This window comes from Danio aesculapii, chromosome 12, assembly GCF_903798145.1.
Source record: "Danio aesculapii chromosome 12, fDanAes4.1, whole genome shotgun sequence".
Classification (NCBI taxonomy): domain Eukaryota; kingdom Metazoa; phylum Chordata; class Actinopteri; order Cypriniformes; family Danionidae; genus Danio; species Danio aesculapii.
In genome coordinates, this window is record NC_079446.1 from 46,315,156 (window position 1) to 46,341,016 (window position 25,861).

Below are 25,861 nucleotides of genomic sequence, written 5' to 3' on the forward strand. Positions count from 1 at the left end.
CATCTTTTCCAACATGTATGCTAACACTAATCTTTCAGTACTTCTGAATAAACATACTGACCCACTGCCTTCAACCGTAGCCTCCTTCAGATGGATATAACAAGCCGGAAACACACCCTGCAAAGAGAGAAAAGCCATTAGAAAAACCACCAAATGAGCCGAGGCCTGCTGAATGACGACTGAAAAACAAAACAAACTGACCTTCTTGGATTTTCTCCTTAGCCGATACCCTCGATACCATCCTGAGAAGAGCAAGAAATATCACAGCAGTCAGAGGAAAATATCAACAATTACATTACAGAGAGACGCCGCCGTGTCCCTGTTGCACATCCACAAAACAATATTCAGAGATTATAAAAGACAGCTTTCATAAATCTCCTGGAGATATGAAGTGAGGCACTGGGCACTAACAAATCATTTGCTTCTAAACTGTGTGTTTTTTAGGAAAGAGAGCATCAGAGAGAGGTTGTTCTGGAGCTCTGATAAGGACATTTGAGCCCAGAAAGGCCTGAATATGACAGATATGGATGGGTAGCAGAAGTATAAATATAGATGTATAGTAATATACAGTACATGACAAAAGTCTTGTTGTCAATCCCAGTTGTAAGAGCAACAAATAATTACTTTTAGTTGAGCATTTGGAAAAGTGGCAGAAGGTAGATTTTTTCTGATGAATAATCTGTTGAACTGCATCCTGATCATCACAAATACTGCAGAAGACCTACTGGAACCTGCATGGACCCAAGATTCTCAGTATAATCAGTCAAGTTTGGTGAAGGAAAAAAATCATGGTTTGGGGTTACATTCAGTATGGGGGCGTGCGAGAGATCTGCAGAGTGGATGGCAACATCAACAGCCTGAGGTATCAAGACATTTGTGCTGCCCATTACATTACAAACCACAGGAGAGGGCAAATTCTTTAGCAGGATAGCGCTCCTTCTCGTACTTCAGCCTCCACATCAAAGCTCCTGAAAGCAAACAAGGTCTAGGTGCTCCAGGATTGGCCAGCCCAGTCACCAGACATGAACATTATTGAGCATGTCTGGGGTAAATTGGAGGAGGAGGCATTGAAGATGAATTCAAAGAATCTTGATGAACTCTGGGAGTCCTGCAAGAAGGCTTTCTTTGCCATTCCAGATGACTTTATTAATCAGTGATTTGAGTCATTGCAGAGATGTATGGATGCAGTCCTCCAAGCTCATGATGGAGTCAGACACAATATTCATTCAGTATCCACTGCAGCATGACTTTATATTCTATACTGGACATTATTTCTGTTCAGTGACAAGACTTTTGTCTAAGCAAAGTCAGACCTTACTGTCCTAATGAAATAATTATAAATCAAGGCATGATCATATTTTATTTTGGTCAAATAAGCATAATCTAGAGGCCTTTGCCTTTCATATAAGCCACTTCTGATACCAGATGATCAACTAGAAGTCAAGGTATTATTTGTTCCTAAAACTTGGATAGGAGACAAGACTTTTGTCAGGTAGTGTACTGTATAGCAAAAGAATATAAATTCTTAAAAATGCAACAACAACAAAATTGTAGAAGTTTTTCTCCTCTCAAAATCCACAAGGAGAAATTAAACATTACAAAAGGCCATTTATTTTCCAATTATACTGTATGAGGTTATTTTTGTAACTCAAGCATAATTTTAAAATATGACTTGTTTTATTATTTTCAACATACACAACTAAACCAAACAATCTGCATTAAAAGATAAGATTATGAAAAGGCAGACTGAGAACAAGTAAAATGAGATGGACTGAGAAAATAAAATAAAACATACCATGTACGATTAGATGAAATGATGTAAAAATAAATAAATCAAGCTGAATTAAAAAGGTCAAATCAAAAAATGCTAAAGAGAAAATCTGATTTGTAGCAGTTTGATTAGGGTTGGAAAAAAAACTGTGCAGAGCTGCACAGAGTTTAAGATCTATGCACTACAGACAATTTAGCTAACCCAGTTCACCTATAGCGCATGCGCTTGGACTGTGGGAGAAACCGGAGCACCCGGAGGAAACCCACACCAACACAGTGAGAACATGCAAACTCCACAGAGAAATGCCAACTGACCCAGCTGAGGCTCAACCAGGCGCTACCCACTGCGCCGCCCACTTCAACTAACAAACTTAAGTTAATAAACTTTTTCTATAAAACTTTTCTCTACAGATAAAATTGGATTTGTAGCAGCTAAAAGGCGAATTAAACTCACTAACTTTTTTGCATAATGTTAATAACTTTAAAATGCTAAATAAAAAAGTGATTTCAATAATTGTGTTCAATTTTGATACAGGTCACCACTGTGCCAAAGATCTCAATACTGAACAAATTGAGGAAATAAAATTATTAGTAGCCTTTCTTCTAGGGCTAGGCCGATAAACGGTATTATATTGAATCGCAATAAAATGTATGTCAATAACAGTGATAAGCTCTGGACGTTTTTTTACTCTATATTGATCTAAGAACCAATCACACAGCAGAAATCTAAAAGTGTGTTGATTTTAGAGATGTACCAAAAGTGTATCATCCAAAAAAGTTGTGTCATTTAATAGACCTAGGGTTGGGTGATGTCGACCAATTTGGCATCGTATGATGTCTAATGTGGAACATCGCGATGGACCATGGGATTGTCGTCATAGGCGGCGGTGAATTAATTATTTATGGACAATTAATTATTTCATAACGAATTAATTATTTGTAGCCTACCATTTCAACTCCCTGACCGGCATGGTCTTAGTTTTACCTATAACCAAATCAAAAATAAATAAAAGTTGCACACAAATTACCACCTGTCAATCACTTTCCGCAGGACTCTTGCATGAATAGGCAGAGTGAGCTGTGTCGTTATAATGGCGTCTACAAGCTTGGTTGGTAAAAAAGGTCCACCAACCAACAGTATCTGAGGTATTCGCTAAAATTACTAAGTACAAGCGTGATCTGTGTTGTTAAAATGGCGTCGACAAGCTTGGTTGGTAAAAAGGTGCCCAACCAACAGTATCTGAGGTGTTCGCTAAAATTACTAAGTACAAACATGAAAGCGAACTGACTGAAGCAGTGTACTGAACTGCTGTCTCGAGCGCATGACAGTGTGTGTGCGTCTGTGTGTGTTATTGGTCACGTGATGTGTTTTCAGTTGTAGTGCGAACGGAGGGCTGTTCAGAAATGCTAGGTGAAACGTCAGAGTTGATGCGGATCGTTTTCGTTCTAAAACACCATTTTAAAACTAAGACGTATTAGTGTAAACGGGGTCTAAGTGTGTATTTTTCGCAAGGAGGATCGCAATGCTGGCTCAGCATCGTGATGTTTATCGGCCATCAGCAAAGGACGATGGCATCGTCTATCGGCTCAACCCTACATGGACCCTCTAATTTTTCTGGCTTCAGTCATTGTTCGAGTATTCTTAAATCTGGAAGCATTAACATCTTCTATTGAAATATACAAGGTTATCGTTTAATATGGAAGATAATTCTCGAGATTGCATTTTTGCAATATCACCCAGCCCTACCTTCTTTCTAAAATGTTATACACCACTGCAATATCTTTAAATAAATAGCTGCTGTTTACATTAAAGATTCACTGTCACTGAGTAATTTATTAAAGGGATTTGTGTGCGCTCGTGATGGGAATTAATGATGTGGATTACAACATTAACATGGTTTTTAAGGACTTTGTAAACAAAATGCACAAAAACTAAACTGTTTTCAAAGATGTTTAGGGGGAGAGGTTACGCGACAGAATATACAGTTTGCACAATATTAAAACCATGACGTCTCCCCATTAACTACATAAGCAAGTGTGTGCGTGTGTGAGAATAAGAAACTGTGTCAGAGTGTGTAAGTTAGTGTTTGTCTTACCTTCGTATGTCTCCAGTATGTGAACGGTGTCTCCAATCTGTAAGGACAGCTCTTCGTTACTGCGAGCGTCATAGTTGTAGATGGCTGAGGACAAAAAACATAACACTCTAGTGAGTATAGTGTGTATAGCGGAGGTATTGATGATGTGGCAGAGCAAAAACTGACCAATAATAAAATACAGCAGTTCCACAATAAACCATGAACAATTCCAAACAGAAATCTAATCCCAACAAATTTATTATAAAGCTTTTCAGTCAATAAAAAGATACCCGTGATTGTTCTTTTAACAATGTGTGAGGTGACATTACCTAGTATGTTATGTTTACAAAAATAACTGACAAAAATGTGTCCTAATAGTCCAGGAGCATTGACAAAGTGCTAAAATGCAGTTTGAAATTAAATAACGAAAGCCATGAAATGGACATCTGCATTCAAAACAATTAACTTGAGAGGGCAAAAGGTGTCAAATGTGAACAGAACACAACATTCTGGCGTACACGACGCCTAAAGTTTGGACACAGGAGAAATGGTCATGCCCAACAGAGCCTGGTTTCTCTCTAGGTTTTATTCCCTTCACTTTCGTCAATTGGTGAAGTGTGTTCTTCGCCACTGTTGCCACTGGCTTCCTTGGTTTGGGACTTGTGGAGTTGCACATCAGTAGATTTACTCTTCAGTGTTTGGACTTTCAGTAGTGAAAATTAAACCACACTGAACTGAACTTGTGGACTCATCCGAAATCTGGACTGATGTTGTCTCAATCTATTAGAACTTCTATGTTAAGCTGCTTTAACACAATCTACATTGTAAAAGTGCTAGAGAAATAAAGAGATGAATTTAATTGAATTAACCTTCCTGTCGTGTTTGGGTCAAATCTGAACGTTTTACAACTTAAAACACTCATAAACATTGTGTTTTACATCCGATTGCCTCAAGGCCTTATGATATCCTCCACACTGTGCACTTGAACATAAGTGATGATCACCTCTTTCATTGAATTTTGAGTGTTTTAGTCAACCTGGTTACACCTGTGGTGTTCCCGGTCAAAAGGGACCGCCATAGGAAATTAATGGGTATTCAGACTAGGTTTGGGCGGTAATATGGTATACCGCAGGGTCAATAAATGGCAACAGTATCAATTTCAATACTGTTATACCGTCATAAAAAACAATGCACTTATATAGGAGACAAGTATTTAATATTAAATATTATTTATTTAATGCCTTAAAATGCGTATGTGTGATTGCCATCACGGGACAGTGTGGAGGAGAAAGAGAAAGAGAGAAAGGTCAGGTAAGATGGCGAGTCACGCACCAAGTGACCTGGTCTTGAAAAAACACAACATCTACAGTTTGGCAGTATTTCAGGTTTCAACCGAACGAGAAGGGACCCGTGGTAAATACGAACTAGAAGTCTGCATTCCCGCTGCTGTAACGCGGGACCAGACCAGATTTCTTGCGGTGAGGGAATAAATTTCAGAATAAAGTGCGGGAGTGATCGGTAACTCTGGTGTAATTTGAAGCGGAGCAGGCGGTCTAACAATATCACTTCGAGCGAGCGAGGATGCGCACATGGATGCTGTTTGTGTGTGTGTGTGTGTGTGTGTGTGTGTGTGTGTGTGTGAATGAGAGAGAACGTGATGCTGTGTGTCGCTTGTTTGGTGCTGTCCATGTGTGTTTGAGTGTATGCGTGTGAATGAGAGAGAGCATGGTGCTATGTGCTGTGTGTCTATGTGTGTTTGTGTTTATACAGACAGCTTGTTATAGGCTGTCTGGATTCTGTATCATCAAGCTGGGTGGTTTTGCTCTTCTGTTCGAGAACACATCATTCCCCCCCCCTAAACCCAACTGTGATTGAGGATAAGCAAATCGTTCTAAATTGTATGAATGAGATGGTACGAATTCATATGGATTAGCCACTAAATCAATAAGCTATGAATTGCCATGAGATCCTCCAATGTGACTCAACTTCCTGATAAAACAATGCATCATATCTTCACAGAGACTAGACTGGTGTCTTTTGTGAACCTGGTTGTTCCTTTTTCATTCTTTTGCTTACTTTCTTCCTTTCTTTCTGCCATTGTTTGTTCAACCTATCTCTATATCTTAAATCTTGAAAAGGGGGTAAAATAGGTGCCCTTTAAACCTACGCAGACCACCAAAACTGTCCCATTCTGAACCTATATCCCAACTCAAGAGCACCAGAAGTGTTCTGCAATACATAATAAACACATTTAGTATGCTGTATTGATATTTTGAAGCAAGTACATAGTCATTAAGGCCACTTAATATAAAGTGGGACCTTTTCTTTCTATGACAGGTAGAGACGAGCACAAAGACAAACTCCAAGTTAGAACAAAAGTTGTTATCAACTAGATATTTTGCAGGAGATGCTAGTATTCAGCTTAAAGTGGCATTTAAAGGCTTAACTAGGATAATCAGGGTATTTACGTCATTGTATAACAGTGGTGTCGAAACAAATAGTGCTTAAGGAGGCTAATAATATTGATCTTAAAATGGGTTTAAAAATTAAAAAACACTTTTATTCTAGCCAAAATAAAACAAATAAGACTTTCTCCAGAAGAAAAAATATTATAGGAAATACTGTGGAAAAATTCCTGAACCTGTTAAACTTAATTTGGGAAATATCTGAAAAAGAAAAAGGAGGGCTATATATATAAAAAAATATATAAATAAATAAAAAAAAAAAAAAATATATATATATATATATATATATATATATATATATATATATATATATATATATATATATATATATATATATATATATATATATATATATATATATATATATATATATATATATTTATTTTATTTTATTTTTTTTTCAGCTCTCCATCTGTCAGAATTGAGTGTTCATCATGCAGTGATCTGTGCTTTAGTGATTCTCTCAGTGACCCTGAATGAACACACGACTCCAGACACAGAGAGACGTCACAGGACAGAGAGCGAGACCTGTGAGGGTTAACTACACACAGACACACACTATTTCTGTCTCTGTCAGGACGCTCACCTTCATCCGCACACATGCTGTTAGACACTCTTTCTCTGTGGAAGATTCAGTCTCTCAGCAGAGAAAGAGTAATTACAGAATCACTTCACAATGGCTCTTTTGAATTCACACACAGACTGCAGTCTCTTTCTCTTTTGCTAGTTTTCATCCTAAGCCTGAATGAAACACCTCTGCAGCACAGTATGACAAATATATTTTAATGCATGCTCTTTAAAATAATGAGCCTAAGAATGCTTCACGTGTGCCTGCAAACTTCAGTTATAAAACTTTCCCAAAAAACTCTAAAGCATAAAATAATGAGTGATTAAAAGAGCCAGCGAGTGATCAATTAAGTGAATTATTGAATGAAAGTGAGTGAACAAATGAGTGAACGAGTGATTGAACAAAACATAAGTGCCCTCATTTGCAGAACAAAAGGGAACCAGAGAATAAAAGAGCGAGAGAATGAATAACTTCACGTGTATCTGCAATTACACACACTTCAACTAACAAACTTAAGTTACTAAACTTTTCCACAAAAAAAAGTAAAGCAGGGGACAGGAACCTTTTTTCAGCAAAGAGCCATTTCAGATTTTTCTGGCAAATCCATTTTTTAAGAGAACCATTGAGGTATATATAGATATATATATATATATATATATATATATATATCTATATATATATATATATATATATCTATATCTAGATATATATATATATATATATATATCTATATATATCTATAGATATATATATATCTATATATATATATATATCTATATATATCTATATATATCTATAGATATATATCTATATATATATATATATATATATCTATCTATCTATATATCTATATATATCTATATATATATATATATATATATATATATATCTATATATATATATATATCTATATATATATATATCTATATATATATATATATATATATATATATATATATATATATATATATATCTATATATATATATATATCTATATATATATATATCTATATATATATATATATATATATCTATATATATATATATATATATATATATATATATATATATATATATATATATATATATATATATATAAATAAAATATCTTCTTATAAAATATCTTATATTATTACCTGAATTTTTTTGATCAAATAAATGCAACTTGGGTAGGTAGGCCTGGGGCGATATACCATATTATATCGAATCTCAAAAAAAATTGTCAATAACAATGATACGCTTTGGACTTTTTTAACTCTATACTGATCTAAGAGCACCTCACACAGCAGAAATCTGCAACAATGGGAATCTAGACTCTACAAAACTTTAGGCCACTGAAAATGTATCACCTGAAAATGCTGTGCCATTTAATGGACCCTCTAATTTCTCTGGCTTCAGTCATTGTTAGGATACTTTTAAAAATGGAAGCATTAACAACTTGTATCGAAATATATAACGTTATCGTTCAATATGGAAAACCATAATAGAGATTGCATTTTTGCCATAATCGCCCAGCCCTAAAGCCGCCTTCCACTGCACATGACATTCAAACACGACTGTCGGAATACGCCCCCTTGTGGCGGTCGCACAGAATTTTCAGTTTTGTCATGCACCATGAGAGAGAAGCTGATTCTCGCTGTGTCCGAAATGGAGTGCAAAAGCAACACCCTTTATTCTCCGTCCGTTCACCATCATTGAATGAATGAATACTAGAAACTAAAACTTTTGGAGGGAATGTGGAAACATTAAAAAAAAAAAAAAAAATTTATCACTCATTTGTGAATAGAAATATTTTTAATATAGACTTTATGACAAAAAAAATTATGAAAACATTTTTTATTTCTCATCTCGCGTGCACGGACCTGCTTGGACAATACTGAAATACATCTGGTTCCTCAGTACTTTATTTTTTATTCTACATAGCACAGTATGTTTATTTATTTATTTATTTATTTATTTATTTATTTATTTATATGTTTGTTTGTTTGTTTGTTTGTTTGTTTGTTTGTTTGTTTGTTTGTTTGTTTGTTTATTGGATAAACACATTTGGATTTATTTGGATTATTATCCATTATTATACAATGCATTTATTTGCAGTATTAGCAATAAATATATATATATATATATTGTCTATTAAAATGTTTTCTAATAAAAACAACATAAAAAGTTCCCAACGTTACACTCAATATTCAAAAATATTTTAGTTTAGTTGGTGTCCAACAGTGTGTGGCTTCCTGCATTTCTCAACCAAATCTCGCAGAACTTTTTCAATAATTGGCAGGAAGACATCTGCCGGCACTGTGGTGAAAACCTTGGAAGCATACCATGGTAAACCCTAAGCAAATACCTTAAAACTCCATGTTACATTTAACCCAACGTTACTTTGTGCCCCGCGCTCCCCTATTTACAACTGCAGGGAGCACAATAAACCAAGAAAGGTCCTGACTTCTGCCAGAAAAGTCAAACATGTGGATTTTTCTCCAGAAAAATGGTTAAAAACGGAGTCATTTTCCTTCAAACCACTGTACATTCTGTTACAGGAAAAATTTTATTGTTTAGGAATTATTGGTTTCATTTTATTTTACATTAAAAACTTAATAATAAAACAAAGTGTTGTTAATTCCCCATTTAAAATAAAAATAAATAAATAAAAAATAGTAATAATAAAAAAAACACACTACAAAAAGTACAGATAAAAGAACCGGTTAAAGTACCGAACCAAGGTCGGCGCCAATAGCCTAGTGGTTAAGTGCATCAACATATGGCACCATGGTGCTCACGGAGACCTGAGTTCGATTCCTGGCTCGAGGCCCTGTGCTGATCCTTCCCCTCTCTCTGCTCCCAATGCTTTCCTGTCTTTTCTTCACTGTCCTATCTAATAAAGGTGAAAAACCCCTAAAAAATTATTATATATATATATATTTTTTTTTTTAAAGTACCGAAACGATAAGTGGTATCGAGAATAGTAATACCGTTAAAACCTTAACAATACCTATCCCTATCCCAGAATACTCTCCATTGGAAATGAATGACTTCTGGTCTGTCACTTGTCGTTTGTTGTGTCCAGTGGAAAGGCGGCTTAAGCCAGGGTAGGTTACCAAGCTCAATCATTTGACCAGCAGAGTACTTCTTAACTCCCAATTTTTTCCAGTGATAGTCAACGCAACATAATAAGCTTTAAAAAGTGCACATATTGGATTCTCTTCATCTAACTGAGCTTGTGTTACGCAGAAACATTTCATAAAGCGACATCCCAACAAAGTCAGAAAAACTTCAAAAACACACAAGGCAGCAGAATGTGTTTCTCTGAACAGATCCGCACATCAAATCCCATATGCTGCCATTCTGATTTCCACACAAGAAGCCAATCCAATTACACAACAAGCAACACACTGCGACAGAAACACTTCCACGATGACAGAGCGCAGTAATGTCTGGACAAAAGTGAATGTGTGACACGTCTCTAATGTGCGTGCGGGTCATAAACAGCCACAGATACAGCTTTTATCTTAGGAGGGGGAACACTGTAGCAGATGACATCCCTCCATGCATTCTCTGACACACACACTTGAGGAAATACACACACAAACACACGATTATATTAGCTCAGCACAGACTGCTGTGATTGGAATTTCAAAAGCCTGGCTAACAGGTGGCTAAAGCCCGCAATAATGCACAACAGCCACAGGTTATTACACAAGAGAAGATTATAATGTGAAATAGAGGAGACGAGGAGTCCGCCTTAACCTGGGTTTAACAATACAAATCCACAAGGAGAAAACTAATAAAAATAAAAAAACTGATAAAGTGATGAGATACAATGTGTAAAATAAATCTAAAACCATCCTGTCATTTAGATCACCAAGTGAGCAAACAAAAAAAATTGCTACACTTAAATACATTTGCAGTGAGTGAGTGAGTGAACAAATTAGTGTGGAGGTAAATTAACAAGGGAATGAGTGAAGAGTGAATTACTGAGTGAGTGAGTGAGTGAGTGAGTGAGTGAGTGAGTAGGTAAATTAACAAGGGAATGAGTGAAGAGTGAATTACTGAGTGAGTGAGTGAGTGAGTGAGTGAGTGAGTAGGTAAATTAACAAGGGAATGAGTGAAGAGTGAATTACTGAGTGAGTGAGTGAGTGAGTGAGTGAGTGAGTGAGTGAGTGAACAAACAGGTAAATTAACAAGGGAGTGAAGAGTGAGTGAGTGAACAGGTAAATTAACAAGGGAATGAGTGAAGAGTGAATTAGTGAGTGAGTGAGTGAGTGAGTGAGTGAGTGAGTGAGTGAGTGAGTGAGTGAGTGAGTGAGTGAGTGAGTGAGTGAACAAACAGGTAAATTAACAAGGGAATGAGTGAAGAGTGAATTACTGAGTGAGTGAGTGAGTAAACAGGTAAATTAACAAGGGAATGAATGAAGAGTGAATTACTGAGTGAGTGAGTGAGTAGGTAAATTAACAAGGGAATGAGTGAAGAGTGAGTGAGTGAACAGGTAAATTAACAAGGGAATGAGTGAAGAGTGAATTACTGAGTGAGTGAGTGAGTGAGTGAGTGAGTGAGTGAGTGAGTGAGTGAGTGAGTGAGTGAGTGAGTGAACAAATTAGTGTGGAGGTAAATTAACAAAGGAATGAGTAAAGAGTGAATTACTGAATGAGTGAGTGAGTGAGTGAGTGAGTGAGTGAGTGAGTGAGTGAGTGAGTGAGTGAACAAACAGGTAAATTAACAAGGGAATGAGTGAAGAGTGAGTGAGTGAACAGGTAAATTAACAAAGGAATGAGTAAAGAGTGAATTACTGAGTGAGTGAGTGAGTGAGTGAGTGAGTGAGTGAGTGAGTGAGTGAACAAACAGGTAAATTAACAAGGGAATGAGTGAAGAGTGAATTACTGAGTGAGTGAGTAGGTAAATTAACAAGGGAATGAGTGAAGAGTGAGTGAGTGAACAGGTAAATTAACAAGGGAATGAGTGAAGAGTGAATTACTGAGTGAGTGAGTGAGTGAGTGAGTGAGTGAGTGAGTGAGTGAGTGAGTGAGTGAGTGAGTGAGTGAGTGAGTGAACAAACAGGTAAATTAACAAGGGAATGAGTGAAGAGTGAATTACTGAGTGAGTGAGTAGGTAAATTAACAAGGGAATGAGTGAAGAGTGAATTACTGAGTGAGTGAGTGAGTGAGTGAGTGAACAAATTAGTGTGGAGGTAAATTAACAAAGGAATGAGTAAAGAGTGAATTACTGAGTGAGTGAGTGAGTGAGTGAGTGAGTGAACAAACAGGTAAATTAACAAGGGAATGAGTGAAGAGTGAGTGAGTGAGTGAGTGAGTGAGTGAGTGAGTGAGTGAGTGAGTGAGTGAGTGAGTGAGTGAGTGAGTGAACAAACAGGTAAATTAAGGGAATGAGTGAAGAGTGAGTGAGTGAGTGAGTGAGTGAACAAACAGGTAAATTAACAAGGGAATGAGTGAAGAGTGAATCACTAAGTGAGTGAGTGAGTGAGTGAGTGAGTGAGTGAGTGAGTGAACAGGTAAATTAACAAGGGAATGAGTGAAGAGTGAGTGAGTGAACAGGTAAATTAACAAGGGAATGAGTGAAGAGTGAATTACTGAGTGAGTGAGTGAGTGAGTGAGTGAGTGAGTGAGTGAGTGAGTGAACAAACAGGTAAATTAACAAGGGAATGAGTGAAGAGTGAATTACTGAGTGAGTGAGTGAGTGAGTGAGTGAGTGAGTGAGTGAGTGAACAAACAGGTAAATTAACAAGGGAATGAGTGAAGAGTGAATTAGTGAGTGAGTGAGTGAGTGAGTGAGTGAGTGAACAGATACAGTAAATTAACAAGTGAATAGAGTGAGTAAAGGAATAGACCAAGTAAGTGAGTGAGTGAGTAAACAAATGAGACAGTAAGTGAACAGGTAACTTATGATTGAGTGAGCAAATAGAGTGAGTGGTTGAATGAACAGGTGCATTAATGGGTGAGTGAGCAAACGAATGGACAAATTGAGTCAATGAGTCAGATGAGTGAGCGAGTGAGATAATGTAACTAATACAGTAAATTAAAAAGTGAATGAATGAATTAATGGATAATTTAACAAGTGAGCGAGGGAATGAATGAAAAAACAATTAAGGGTGGTGAGTGAGTGAATTATTGAAAGAGAGAGTGAGTGAGAGAGTGAGTAAACTGATAAAGTAATGAGAATTACAAATTGAGTAATTGCGTGTAGGGTTGGGCGATGTCGACCGATTTGGCATCATACGATGTCTAATATGAAACATCGCAATGCACAATTGCATCGTCATCATAGGCGGCAGTGAATTCATCATTTATGAATAATTAATTATTCATAACGAATTAATTATTTGTAGCTAACAGTTTCAACTACCTGACCCTCATGGTCTTAGTTTTACCCATAACCAAATCATAAATAAATAAAGATAAGTTACGCACAAATTACCACTTGTCAATCACTATTTCCGCAGGACTCTGGCATGACTCAGCAGAGTGATCTGTGTCGTTATTATGACATCGACACACTTGGTTGGTAAAAAAGGTGCCCAACCAACAGAAACCAGCCAACAGTATCTGAAGTATTCAGGCTCAGCATCGTGGTGTCTATTGGCAATGGATGATGGCAGATCTATCGGTCCAACCCTAATTGAGTGAGTGAATTATTAAATACAAATACAGTAAATGAATGAATGAGTGAATGAATGGGTAATTTAACAAGTGAGTGAGAAAATGAATGAAAATAATTCAGGGCGGTGAGTGAGTGAATTATTGAATGATAGAGAAAGTGAATGAGTGAGCGAACTGATAAATTAATGAGAATTACAATAATTGAGTAACAGTGAATGAGTGAGAGTGAATGAGTGAGTGAATTATTGAATGAGCGAGTGAGTGATTAAACAAATAAGTGAGTAAGTGAATGAATGAATGAACAAATACAGTAAATTAAAATGAATGAATGAAAATTCAGGGCGGTGAGTGAGTGAATTATTGAATGAGAGAGAGTGAGTGAGAAGGTAAATTAAAGAGTGAACAAATGAGTGGACAAATTGAGTGAATGAGTGAATTATTGAATGAGAGTGAGTAAATGAACAAATACAGTAAGCGAGTGAATGAATGAATGAATGATTTAACAAGTTAGTGAGTGAGGGTAATTAAAAAAATAAGGGAGGTGAGTGAATTACTGAATGAGAGAGAGAGAGCAAATTAAATGAGTGAATGAGTAAACGGGTACATTAATGAGTGAGCGAGCAAATGAGTGAGTAAATGAACAAATACAGTAAATTAAAAAGTGAATGAAGTAATGAATGGGTAATTTAACAAGTGAGTGAGGGAATAAATGAAAAAATAATTGAGGGTGGTGAGGGTGAATTATTAAATGAGAGAAAGTGAGTGAGTAAATAAGCGAGGGGGTAAACAGGTAAATTATTGAGTGAACAAATGAATGGACAAATTGAGTGAATGAGTGAGTAAACAAATACAATAAACTAACAAGAGAATAAATGAATGAATGAATGAATAATATTACAAGAGTGAGTGAGGGTGATGAGTAAGTGAATCATTGAAAGTGAACAAATGAGTGAATGAGTGAATGAATAATTGAGTGAACAAGCGTGAACAAGCGTGAGCGAGTGAATGAATAATTGAGTGAACAAGCGTGAACAAGAGTGAGTGAGTGAATGAATAATTGAGTGAACAAGCGTGAACAAGAGTGAGTGAGTGAATGAATAATTGAGTGAACAAGCGTGAACAAGAGTGAGCGAGTGAATGAATAATTGAGTGAACAAACGAGAATTATTGTTTGTGCAACTAAATGAATTGCTGAATGAGTAGGTCAGTGAGTAAAGAATGAATGAATTATTTAACTAAGTCAGTGAGTCGTTCAGTAAACAAGTTAGTGAATCACTGACTAAGCTACCAAATGAATCAATGAATGAGGAGGTGTGTAAATGAATGAGTAAATAAGCAAGTGAGTCAGTGAATGAACGAACAAACGAACAAACTTAAAAGGTAGTCCAAAACAAGATAAAAGGCACATCAATGTCCCCGTCAGGAAAACATTTCTTAACTCTGCAGCTCACTAGGTTTTGGATCAGAGCTGAAGGAAGCATAAACAGAGGAAGAGAGAGAGACACAAAGAGGATCAGTGCAGCATGAGACGGCTCTTTGACAGAAGTGCAGGTCCCGAGAGACGTCCACGTCCCGAGAGAGAAAGCAGACGCTCACTGGCCTCTCTTCCCCTCTGGCTGCGACTGAATGAAGCCCATTGAGCCGTATGTGGACACCAGCTGCAGCACCAAACCAGTATCTACACCACAGAAACACCTCGGAGGGGCTTTTCAGATGCAGTTATCTGTACAATGCTCCATAATGGCAGGGAATGAGATGTGCACAGCTCTATTGAAGCCACTGAGTGATAGAGTCAGAAGCGCACAAAAGGAATCCCAAAAAAAAAACCACAATCGGATCTATCTGGCCATGGGCAATGAGGAATAACTTCAGATGGCAAATTGAGTGAGAGAATTACATCATGAGCGAGTGAATTGGTGATTGAGTGATCATGTGAGACAATGAGTGATTTTGATCAATGAATTGTTGAATGAGCAAGTGAGTGAGAATCAATGAGTGAGTGAACCAACAAGTGAGTGAAAAGACAAGTGAATAGTTAAATGAGCAATTGAGTCAGTGAATCAAGGAGTGAATCAAATGAGTGTATTATTGAAAGTGGTAGTGAGGAAATGAGTGACTAAAGTGAGTGAGTGAGTGAGCGTGTGGGTCAGGTAGTGAATTATTAAACTGAGTAAGTGTCAATGATTGAATCAGTGAGTAGAAAGACGAGTGCATGAGTGAATAAGTGAGTAAATTGGTCTGAGTGAATCAGTGAGAGAATCAGTAAGTAAATGAGTAAATATGTCAGTGAGAGAATCAGTGAGTAAATGAGTGAGTAAAAGGGTCAGTGAGAGAAACAGTGAGTGAGTGGATCAGTCAGCGAGTCAGCAAGTGAATAAATGAGCGAGTAAATGGTCCAGTGAGTTGACTAGTGAGTGAGTAAATGAATGCGTAAACAGGTCAGTGGTCGAGTGTCGGTGAGTGTGTTAGTAAATGATTGAGTAAATTGGTCTGAGTGAATCAGTGAGAGAATCAGTGAGTAAATGGGTCAGTGAGAGAATCAGTGAGTCAGTGAATCAGTGAGTAAATGAGTGAGTAAAAGGGTCAGTGAGAGAAACAGTGAGTGAGTGAGTGAATCAGTGAGTAAATGGGTCAGCGAGTCAGCAAGTGAATAAATGAGTGAGTAAATGGTCCAGTGAGTTGACTAGTAAGTGAGTAAATGAGTGAGTAAAAGGGTCAGTGAGAAACAGTGAGTGAGTGAGTGAATCAGTCAGCGAGTCAGCAAGTGAATAAATGAGCGAGTAAATGGTCCAGTGAGTTGACTAGTGAGTGAGTAAATGAATGCGTAAACAGGTCAGTGGTCGAGTGTCGGTGAGTGTGTTAGTGAATGAGTGAGTAAATTGGTCTGAGTGAATCAGTGAGAGAATCAGTGAGTAAATGGGTCAGTGAGAGAATCAGTGAGTCAGTGAATCAGTAAGTAAATGAGTGAGTAAAAGGGTCAGTGAGTGAAACAGTGAGTGAGTGAATCAGTGAGTAAATGGGTCAGCGAGTCAGCAAGTGAATAAATGAGTGAGTAAATGGTCCAGTGAGTTGACTAGTGAGTAAGTGAGTAAATGAGTGCGTAAACAGGTCAGTGGTCGAGTGTCGGTGAGTGTGTTAGTGAATGAAACAGTAAGGTGAAAGTGTGTGAGTAAATGGATCATGAGTGGGTCAGTGAGTTGAGTGCACAAGTGAGTAAATTAGTGAGTGAGCGAATGAATCATGTCAATGTCAGTCAATGAGTCATGACTGTGTTAATGAGCGTATCAGTAAGTAAATAATCAGTGAGTGAATGGGTCAGTGAGCGAGTCAATAAGGTGAATGTGTGAGTAAATGGATTATGAGTGTGTCAGTGAGTGAATAAATGAGTTCACGAGTCAGTAATATTGTCAGTGAGTGAATAAGTGAGTAAATTGGTCAGTAAGTGAATATGTGAGTAAATTAGTCAGAGTGAATAAGTGAGTTAATCAGTGAGTGAGTCAATAAGTGAGTGAATCAGTGAGTGAATGAATAAGAGTAAATAAGTCATAAACTGGGTTAATGAGTGAATCGGGCAGTGAATGAATCAGTGAGTAAATGGGTCAGTGAGTGAGTCAGTAAATGAGTAAACGGGTCAATGAGTAGACCAGTGAGTGAGTGAGTGAATAAATGAGTGACTAAACAGGTCAGTGATTGAGTCAGTGGGTGAATCAGTAAGTAAGCCATTGAATGAGTAAATGGATCAGTGAGTGAATCAATGAGTCAATGAGTCCATGAGTGAGCCAATGGGTGAATCAGTGAGTGAGTGGGTGAGTAAATGAGTCACGACTGGGTCAATGAGTGAATCAGCAAGTTTGAGAGTGAATAAGTGAGTGAACCGATGCGTAAATTAGTGAGTAAATGGATCAGTGAGTAGGGTCAGCGAGTGAGTAAATGGGTCATGACTGGGTCAGCGAGTAAATTGGTCAATGAGTAAATCAGTAAGTGAGTGAATCAGGGAGCAAATTAGCCATCTGGGTCAGTGGGTCAGTGAGTGAATCAGTAATTAAATGGGTCTGTTAATGAGTCAGTGGGTGAATCAGTGAGTGAGTCAGTAAGTGAAAAAATGGGTGAGTAAATGGGTCAGTGAGTAGACCAGTGAGTGAGTGAGTGAATAAATGAGTGACTAAACAGGTCAGTGATTGAGTGAGTGGGTGAATCAGTGAGTAAGCCATTGAATGAGTAAATAGATCAGTGAGTGAATCAATGAGTCAATGAGTCCATGAGTGAGCCAATGGGTGAATCAGTGAGTGAGTGGGTGAGTAAATGAGTCACGACTGGGTCAATGAGTGAATCAGCAAGTTTGAGAGTGAATAAGTGAGTGAACCGATGTGTAAATTAGTCAGTAAATGGATCAGTGAGTAGGGTCAGCGAGTGAGTAAATGGGTCATGACTGGGTCAGCAAGTAAATTTGTCAATGAGTAAATCAGTAAGTGAGTGAATCAGTGAGCAAATTAGCCATCACTGGGTCAGTGAGTGAATCAGTAATTAAATGGGTCTGTTAATGAGTCAGTGGGTGAATCAGTGAGTGAGTCAGTAAGTGAATAAATGGGTGAGTAAATGGGTCAGTGAGTAGACCAGTGAGTGAGTGAGTGAATAAATGAGTGACTAAACAGGTCAGTGATTGAGTGAGTGGGTGAATCAGTGAGTAAGCCATTGAATGAGTAAATAGATCAGTGAGTGAATCAATGAGTCAATGAGTCCATGAGTGAGCCAATGGGTGAATCAGTGAGTGAGTGGGTGAGTAAATGAGTCACGACTGGGTCAATGAGTGAATCAGCAAGTTTGAGAGTGAATAAGTGAGTGAACCGATGTGTAAATTAGTCAGTAAATGGATCAGTGAGTAGGGTCAGCGAGTGAGTAAATGGGTCATGACTGGGTCAGCGAGTAAATTGGTCAATGAGTAAATCAGTAAGTGAGTGAATCAGTGAGCAAATTAGCCATCACTGGGTCAGTGAGTGAATCAGTAATTAAATGGGTCTGTTAATGAGTCAGTGGGTGAATCAGTGAGTGAGTCAGTAAGTGAATAAATGGGTGAGTAAATGGGTCAGTGAGTAGACCAGTGAGTGAGTGAGTGAATAAATGAGTGACTAAACAGGTCAGTGATTGAGTGAGTGGGTGAATCAGTGAGTAAGCCATTGAATGAGTAAATAGATCAGTGAGTGAATCAATGAGTCAATGAGTCCATGAGTGAGCCAATGGGTGAATCAGTGAGTGAGTGGGTGAGTAAATGAGTCACGACTGGGTCAATGAGTGAATCAGCAAGTTTGAGAGTGAATAAGTGAGTGAACCGATGTGTAAATTAGTCAGTAAATGGATCAGTGAGTAGGGTCAGCGAGTGAGTAAATGGGTCATGACTGGGTCAGCGATTAAATTGGTCAATGAGTAAATCAGTAAGTGAGTGAATCAGTGAGCAAATTAGCCATCACTGGGTCAGTGAGTGAATCAGTAATTAAATGGGTCTGTTAATGAGTCAGTGGGTGAATCAGTGAGTGAGTCAGTAAGTGAATAAATGGGTGAGTAAATGGGTCAGTGAGTGGGTCGGTCAGTGTGAGCAAAAAGGTCAGTGAGTAAGTAAATGAGTCACTGGGTTTATAGTCTGCCTGCCATCTGAATCAGTCTCTACACCACAGAAAAACCTCCGAGGGTCTTTTGAAATGCAGTTACCTATAAAGCACTTGATAATGGCCGAGAATGAGATGAGCACAGCTCTACTGAAGCCACGAGTGACAGACTCACAAGCACACAAAAGGAATCATAAAATAATCTCAGAAATCTGGCCGCAGGTGAGGAGGAGGAATAACTCCAGTCAGGAAATAACTGGCCATTACCGGTAGGTTACGTGAGCCGCCCAAAGCACAGAGAGCAGGAACACTTCCGTAGAGGAGGAAAAAGGACACTGGGAATCAAAAGACGGAGAGAATAAAGACGAGGTTGAACACCAGAATGGATTTCTAACAGAACGGTTGACACAATGATGGTGCTTGAGCAAAACTATGACTTTCTAGCAAGGAAGGGTTTTTATAAAACTGAGGTCAACTGATTTTATTTTGAGGTAATAAAGGATTTTATGGGCTCTCTCTTAGCCTGGCTTTTCAGGGTCACTATAAAGTCTGCTCCATCTTGCAGTTTATTATCAACTCCGAGTATTAAACTTCACGGTGCATCTCAGCTTGAGGTGTTTGTGCCTCAGAAATGAATGAATGATAGCTGTGCTTTAATTTTTCTAAACAAACGTACAGTTTTCACACAATTGAATCACATCCTATAAACCTGCAGGATGGAGGAGGATCATTGATCAGTTTATAATGTCAACCTAGCAAATCACGAAAACATGCTAGAAACGTGAACAGGGCAGCACAAGCCCTACCACATACTGTATAAAATAATATTTTAAAATATGATTAAAATAAATGTTAAAATAAAATGGAATAAAAGAGCTTATATGAATTTAAATTAAAGAGTAAATTATATTTATTTAATTTTAAACAAATTAAAAAGAAATATAAAAAAGTTCAATGATTAAACAAGATGGATATATATATTTTTATTATTATTATGAAATAATTATGCACAGAAAGAGATCATAATCCAGGTTGTAATAAAATTTACTTCAATTCAAAATAAAAAAAATTAAAGAAATTAAAATGTAATTAAAAATAATAATAAAAAATAAATTTTAATAAATTTAAATAAAAAATTCAAATTTATTTCAATTAAATTAAAAAGGAAATTAAAGTAAAATAAAAAAATTTAATAAATAAATGGGCGACACAGTGGTGCAGTAGGTAGTGCTGTCGCCTCACAGCAAGACGGTCGCTGGTTCGAGCCTCGGCTGGGTCAGTTGTCGTTTCTGTGTGGAGTTTGCATGTTCTCCCTGCGTTCGCGTGGGTTTCCTCCTGGTGCTCCAGTTTTCCCCACAGTCCAAAAACATGCCGTACAGATGAATTGGGTAGGCTAAATTGTCCATAGTGTATGAGTGTGAGTGAGTGTGTGTGGATGTTTCACAGAGATGGGTTGCGGCTGGAAGGGCATCCGCTGCGTAAAACATATGCTGGATAAGTTGGCGGTTCATTCCTCTGTGGTGACCCCGGATTAATAAAGGGACTAAGCCGAAAAGAAAATGAATGAATGAACAAATAAATAATTAGAAGAATTAAATAAAAAATGACAGAAAATGAAAAAATTTATTTAATAAATTTTTTTTAAACAATTTAAAAATTAAGAACTTAAATAAATAAAATAAAAAGAAAAGAAGAATAATGTATTGTGCAATATATATATATATATATATATATATATATATATATATATATATATATATATATATATATATATATATATATATAGTATATTATTGGGGGAGTGCTAAAAAAAATCTATTAAACTGAATTCCAAATCTATTTTCTTATACAAAACAAAAACTGATATGTAAAATTCTAAATAATATCTAAAAAGTAATCATGTTGGGAAAAGAGAATAGTTTCAAACATGCAACAGACCTCTTAAAACAGATTGCTTATTTAATTTTAGTACAGAAAACCCTTGCTGTTTTTGTGCCATAAGACACAGTTTTGCTTTGAACAAACAACATGCGAGCGACACAACAAATCTCCTCACTGTGACAGACAACTTCATACAGGTGTTACTCCACCATCACTTCTAGAGCAGAGGTGCCCAAATTCAGTCTTGGAGGGTCGGTGTCCTGCAGAGTTTAGATCCAACTTGCCTCAGCACAGCTGCCGGGACATTTCTAGCAAGCCTACTGAAGCTGCGGTCACACTGCACTTTTCTCCCCATAGACTTCGGTTCATACGTACGCGAATGCGTCAGACCGGAAAACGCAGGTGTGTGTTAAGTTTCGCAGTTCGCTGCATTGGGAAGTTCAAGCTAGGTGAACTCCGACCTGCGAAATCACATCACATGATTGTGTGAGATCAACTGAAGTTCAAAAAACAACCTCTCTGGACAGAAATGTAAACAATGGTAAAACAATGTAAACAATGTAAACAATAGCTTTTTTTTTAATGTGTAGTCATCTTGTTTAATTCCGGCCCTTTTCACAGCACCGTACAACAGTATTTGGCACGCACAACTCTAGTGTAACCGCAGCATAAGAGCTTGATTAGCTAGCCCAGGTGTGTCTGACTGGGGTTGGACCTAAACTATGCAGGACACCGGCCCTCCAGGACAGAGTTTGGGCACCCCTGTTCTAGAGCAACAAAAAAAAAAAAAAACCTCAAAAGAAACAAGACACACGCCAACATGTACAAGCCCGTATATATATGTGTGGAATGCAATCAGGAAAACATCATGAGCTTTATTTCCTGTAACAAGGCTTTTGTAGAACAGATAAAGCTCTCTGATCACTCATCTGGAGTCAGCAAAAACAAAAAAAGGACTCCCAATTTAAGAGAGAGCGAGAAATAGCAGTTTCCAGCTCCAATTAAATTAAAGAAGCCTGTTTTATATGCCCCAAAAGCAGAGGTCTCAAACTGCAGGCCACTTACACCTCCCTGCATTGAGATTCTTGACTTCACGCGATCATAACCATCAACACCAACCTGCTCTTCAGTTAGCGATCGCCTAGAAATGATGGTATGAAATGTGACAGAAAAACTAAAACAAAGCACATGCTTGAGTTCTGGAGCAGAAGTAGAGAACGAGGAAGAGAGAGTGATGAAGAGAAGAGATATCATCATGTTCAGTCAATTTGTCTACTGTACACTTTAGAAATTCAGCCAACACGTACAAACAAGCCTGTAATGTGAGGCTGAAGAAACATACAGACCAAAAAAAAAAAAAAAACATGTAACACTAATGCAATAACACAACATCTGTAACTCAGAGCAGATTTGTAAGGATAATTTTTATAATTCAGGGAAGTTTGGTGTTAATCATAATTAAAACTGTCACATAATAGCTACACTGTTAAACGCAACAGTCAGCTTTATCAAATGAAATGTGCAGTTAACTAAATTTACTCATTTGAAAAAAGTTTTGAACTCAGTGTTGAATGTAATTAACAGTGTTGAGTTAATTAAATACCTCATTACTTCAACTCAAATGGAGTAAGTTCACAGTACTTGTATAGATTAGTTTAACTCGCTTGGTTTGAGTTCTCTTCATTTATTGGGTTTCACTGTGCTCAAGTTGCTTCATTTACTTAAATGAATTAAGTTGACAGTACTCATTAGGATTAGTTTTTCAACTGTTCGAACTTAAATGGTTTGTTGCAATTGCTTTCCTTAAATGGTTTGAGTTACCTTAACCTACTGGGTTTTACAGTGTAGGCATACTTTATAGATGAAAAATTCTGTTGGATGAAGACGATGAAGAAAACGAAGAAGACAAAGACAAAGATTAGGATAAAGACAAAGAAGACGAAGACAAAGACAAGGACAAGAACAAGGACATAGAAGACGAAGAAGACAAAGATGAAGATGAAGACTAAGATGAAGACAAAGACTAAGATGAAGGTGAAGACAAAGACCAAGAAAAAGAATAGGAACACTAAGACAAAGACAAAAAGCAGATGAAGACAAAGTCAAAGATGAAGACGAAGACAAAAATGACGAAGACAAAGACGGCGAGGGCAAAGACGAAGATGACAAAGACAAAATGAAGACAACAAAGACGACGAAAAAGATGAAGACGACAAAGATTACAAAGACAAAATGAAGACAACAAAGACGACGAAGACAATGAAGACAAAGACGAAAACAAAGACAAAATGAAGACAACAAAGATGACAAAAAAGATGAAGACGAAGACGACAAAGATGACAAAGACAAAATGAAGACAACAAAGACGACGAAGACAATGAAGACAAAGATGAACAAAGACAAAATGAAGACAACAAAGATGACAAAAAAGATGAAGACGAAGACGACAAAGATGACAAAGACAAAATGAAGACAACAAAGACGACGAAGACAATGAAGACAAAGATGAACAAAGACAAAATGAAGACAACAAAGATGACAAAAAAGATGAAGACGACAAAGACAAAATGAAGAAAACAAAGACGACGAAGACAATGAAGACAAAGATGAAAACAAAGACAAATGGACAACAAAAAAAACGATGACAAAGACGAAGATGACAGCGAAGACTGTGATGAAGACAACAAAAACAAAGATAAAGATGAAGACGACGACGAAGACAAAGCAAAGAAAAAAAAGAAATAATATTAAGAACAAAATGAGTATTAATAAAGTGAGAATGAATGAGAAATAAGTTTCAATTTAAATAAACTTAAATGAAGAGGACGGTTTAAAATAAAATTAAAACCAAATCAAATTATAAACATTAAAACATTCAAATATATTATTATTATAATTATCATTATTAAAAAATGACTAAGAACATAAGGTAATGACAATTACATCAAATATAAACTTGTGCACATTAAATAAATGGGATGGTTTAAAAAATAATAAAATAAAAACAGGGATGGTAAATAAACATTAAACAACAAAGATAATAAAGCATGGAGAATAAAATCAATCATAATTCTGAAAACCAATCTAAAAGCTTTATGTAATAAAATGAATAAAAATTAACAATTCATAAGGGAAACACACTGATAATCATATTTTAATAATACACCTGTATAATCACGGCTAATTAATAAACAGTTTGCAATAAGAGTGCACATTAATTGTACAGAATCATTTTACACTGACAAACACGACAATTTTGCAATTAAATCTGCACACACCGTTTGCATATCCTGTACATATTGATCTAAGCTTATATTGTTTTTTTCCACAAGGAAATACTCAACCACCATTAACTTTCAGACATGCATTTAAAGCACTTTTTCATTGAGTTGGCGGGAAAATCTTACAAGCAAAATTCTCTCCTCTACCGTTTGCTTCTGTTTTATTATAACAGCTCATAAAGTTCATTTCAAGCAGCTTTCAAAAGCCTAAAAACACATTCAACACGACCAAAACAACCTGTCTGCTTTTACCACAACATTACCATTCATCAGCAAACAGACTTCAACTGTCTGTGAACTTCCTACTTCACAAACCAGAGAGAAAATATAGCTTTTATTATGGTTCATTTGTATGCTACCTGTCTTCTGTTGTTTACCACTTGCTTCATATCATATTAATTATAAACCAGACACATTTCCAGAAAGTGCAGATGATCTTTATTAGACTATAGGCTTTTATTATTAGATTAGGCATTATTCTGAACCTAGGACACCAAAGCTCAACTAAAAGGACACGAACTCAAACTAATTAACTTGTTTTCAGCAAGTTTGGATTCACAGTCGCTCTCAGCGCTGACCAAAAATCTGACCCAAAGTGGACCATGTTCAAAGTGATCTGGGTCAGATGGGCTTTGTTCTCCAACACCCGCAGATCCCAAATTTAATAATGCGAATATAATTGCTCCCTGCTGTTTGGAGAATTAACATAACCGTGTTGAGGACACTAGAATATGTGCTGGAAAAACACATTTAAGACTAAAATCTGAATCACTGTATAATTATATTGTATTGTATTATATTATATTATATTATATTATATTATATTATATTATATTATATTATATTATATTATATTATATTATATTATATTATATCATATATTACAGTCAAAATGTGTGTTTGTGTATATCATAGTACAGTTATATTTACTGGGAAATCAAATAAATATTAATATTAACAAATATTAAATACAGAAATGTTTATTTTTATATAATTATTCTTAATATTTTAATATCATTCACCTAATTAATATATATATATATATATATATTTATTATTAACAGAATAATACTTTAAACAATAATAATTTATATTAATATAAAAAGGAAAAATATTTTAATTTAATGGGAAGTGTAAAATAACAGCTGAAATAGTTAATAAAATATGATAATGCAGTTAAACAATCCAATTTAGTAACTTAAATTACTGATTAAAAATAAATAAAATAAATACTACAAAACTAGAATAAAATATTAACCCAATTTATTAAATATTATTGTTATAATTATTTCAAAAATTACTACAAGGCAAGGCAAGTTTATTTATATAGCACATTTCATACACAGTGGCAATTCAAAGTGCGTAACATAAGCAGGAATAAAAGAGACAAGTACAAAAGAAAAAATATAGATAAATATTATGAAAACAGATTAAAAAAACTGTTAAAATGTGTTAAAACAGGTTATAAAAATGAAAAAGAAGAAAAAAACAAGTGTGATCTGTGGGGCACAGCACAGTGCTCATTCAGTAAAGGCACAGCTAAACAGATGGGCTTTCAGTCTTGATTTGAATGTGCCTAATGTTGGAGCACATCTGATCATTTCTGGAA

The 25,861-nt window shown here is 36.3% G+C and overlaps 2 protein-coding genes across 3 annotated transcripts in view; one reads left to right on the forward strand and one right to left on the reverse strand.

The window, feature by feature from the left end:
- The window catches only part of dock1 (dedicator of cytokinesis 1), a 927,369-nt gene that overhangs the window by 857,955 nt on the left and 43,553 nt on the right, over positions 1-25,861 (reverse strand). For both annotated transcript variants that reach the window (XM_056470102.1, XM_056470100.1), the window contains exons 2-4: positions 3,867-3,950; positions 202-242; positions 62-117 (exon numbers count right to left, since the gene is read on the reverse strand). In XM_056470102.1, coding sequence (XP_056326077.1) covers positions 62-117; positions 202-242; positions 3,867-3,950 — 181 coding nt within the window. The remainder of the gene's footprint in view (positions 1-61; positions 118-201; positions 243-3,866; positions 3,951-25,861) is intronic.
- LOC130238984 (disintegrin and metalloproteinase domain-containing protein 12) overlaps positions 1-25,861 on the forward strand; it is a 541,789-nt gene that overhangs the window by 210,831 nt on the left and 305,097 nt on the right. The window lies entirely within an intron of this gene.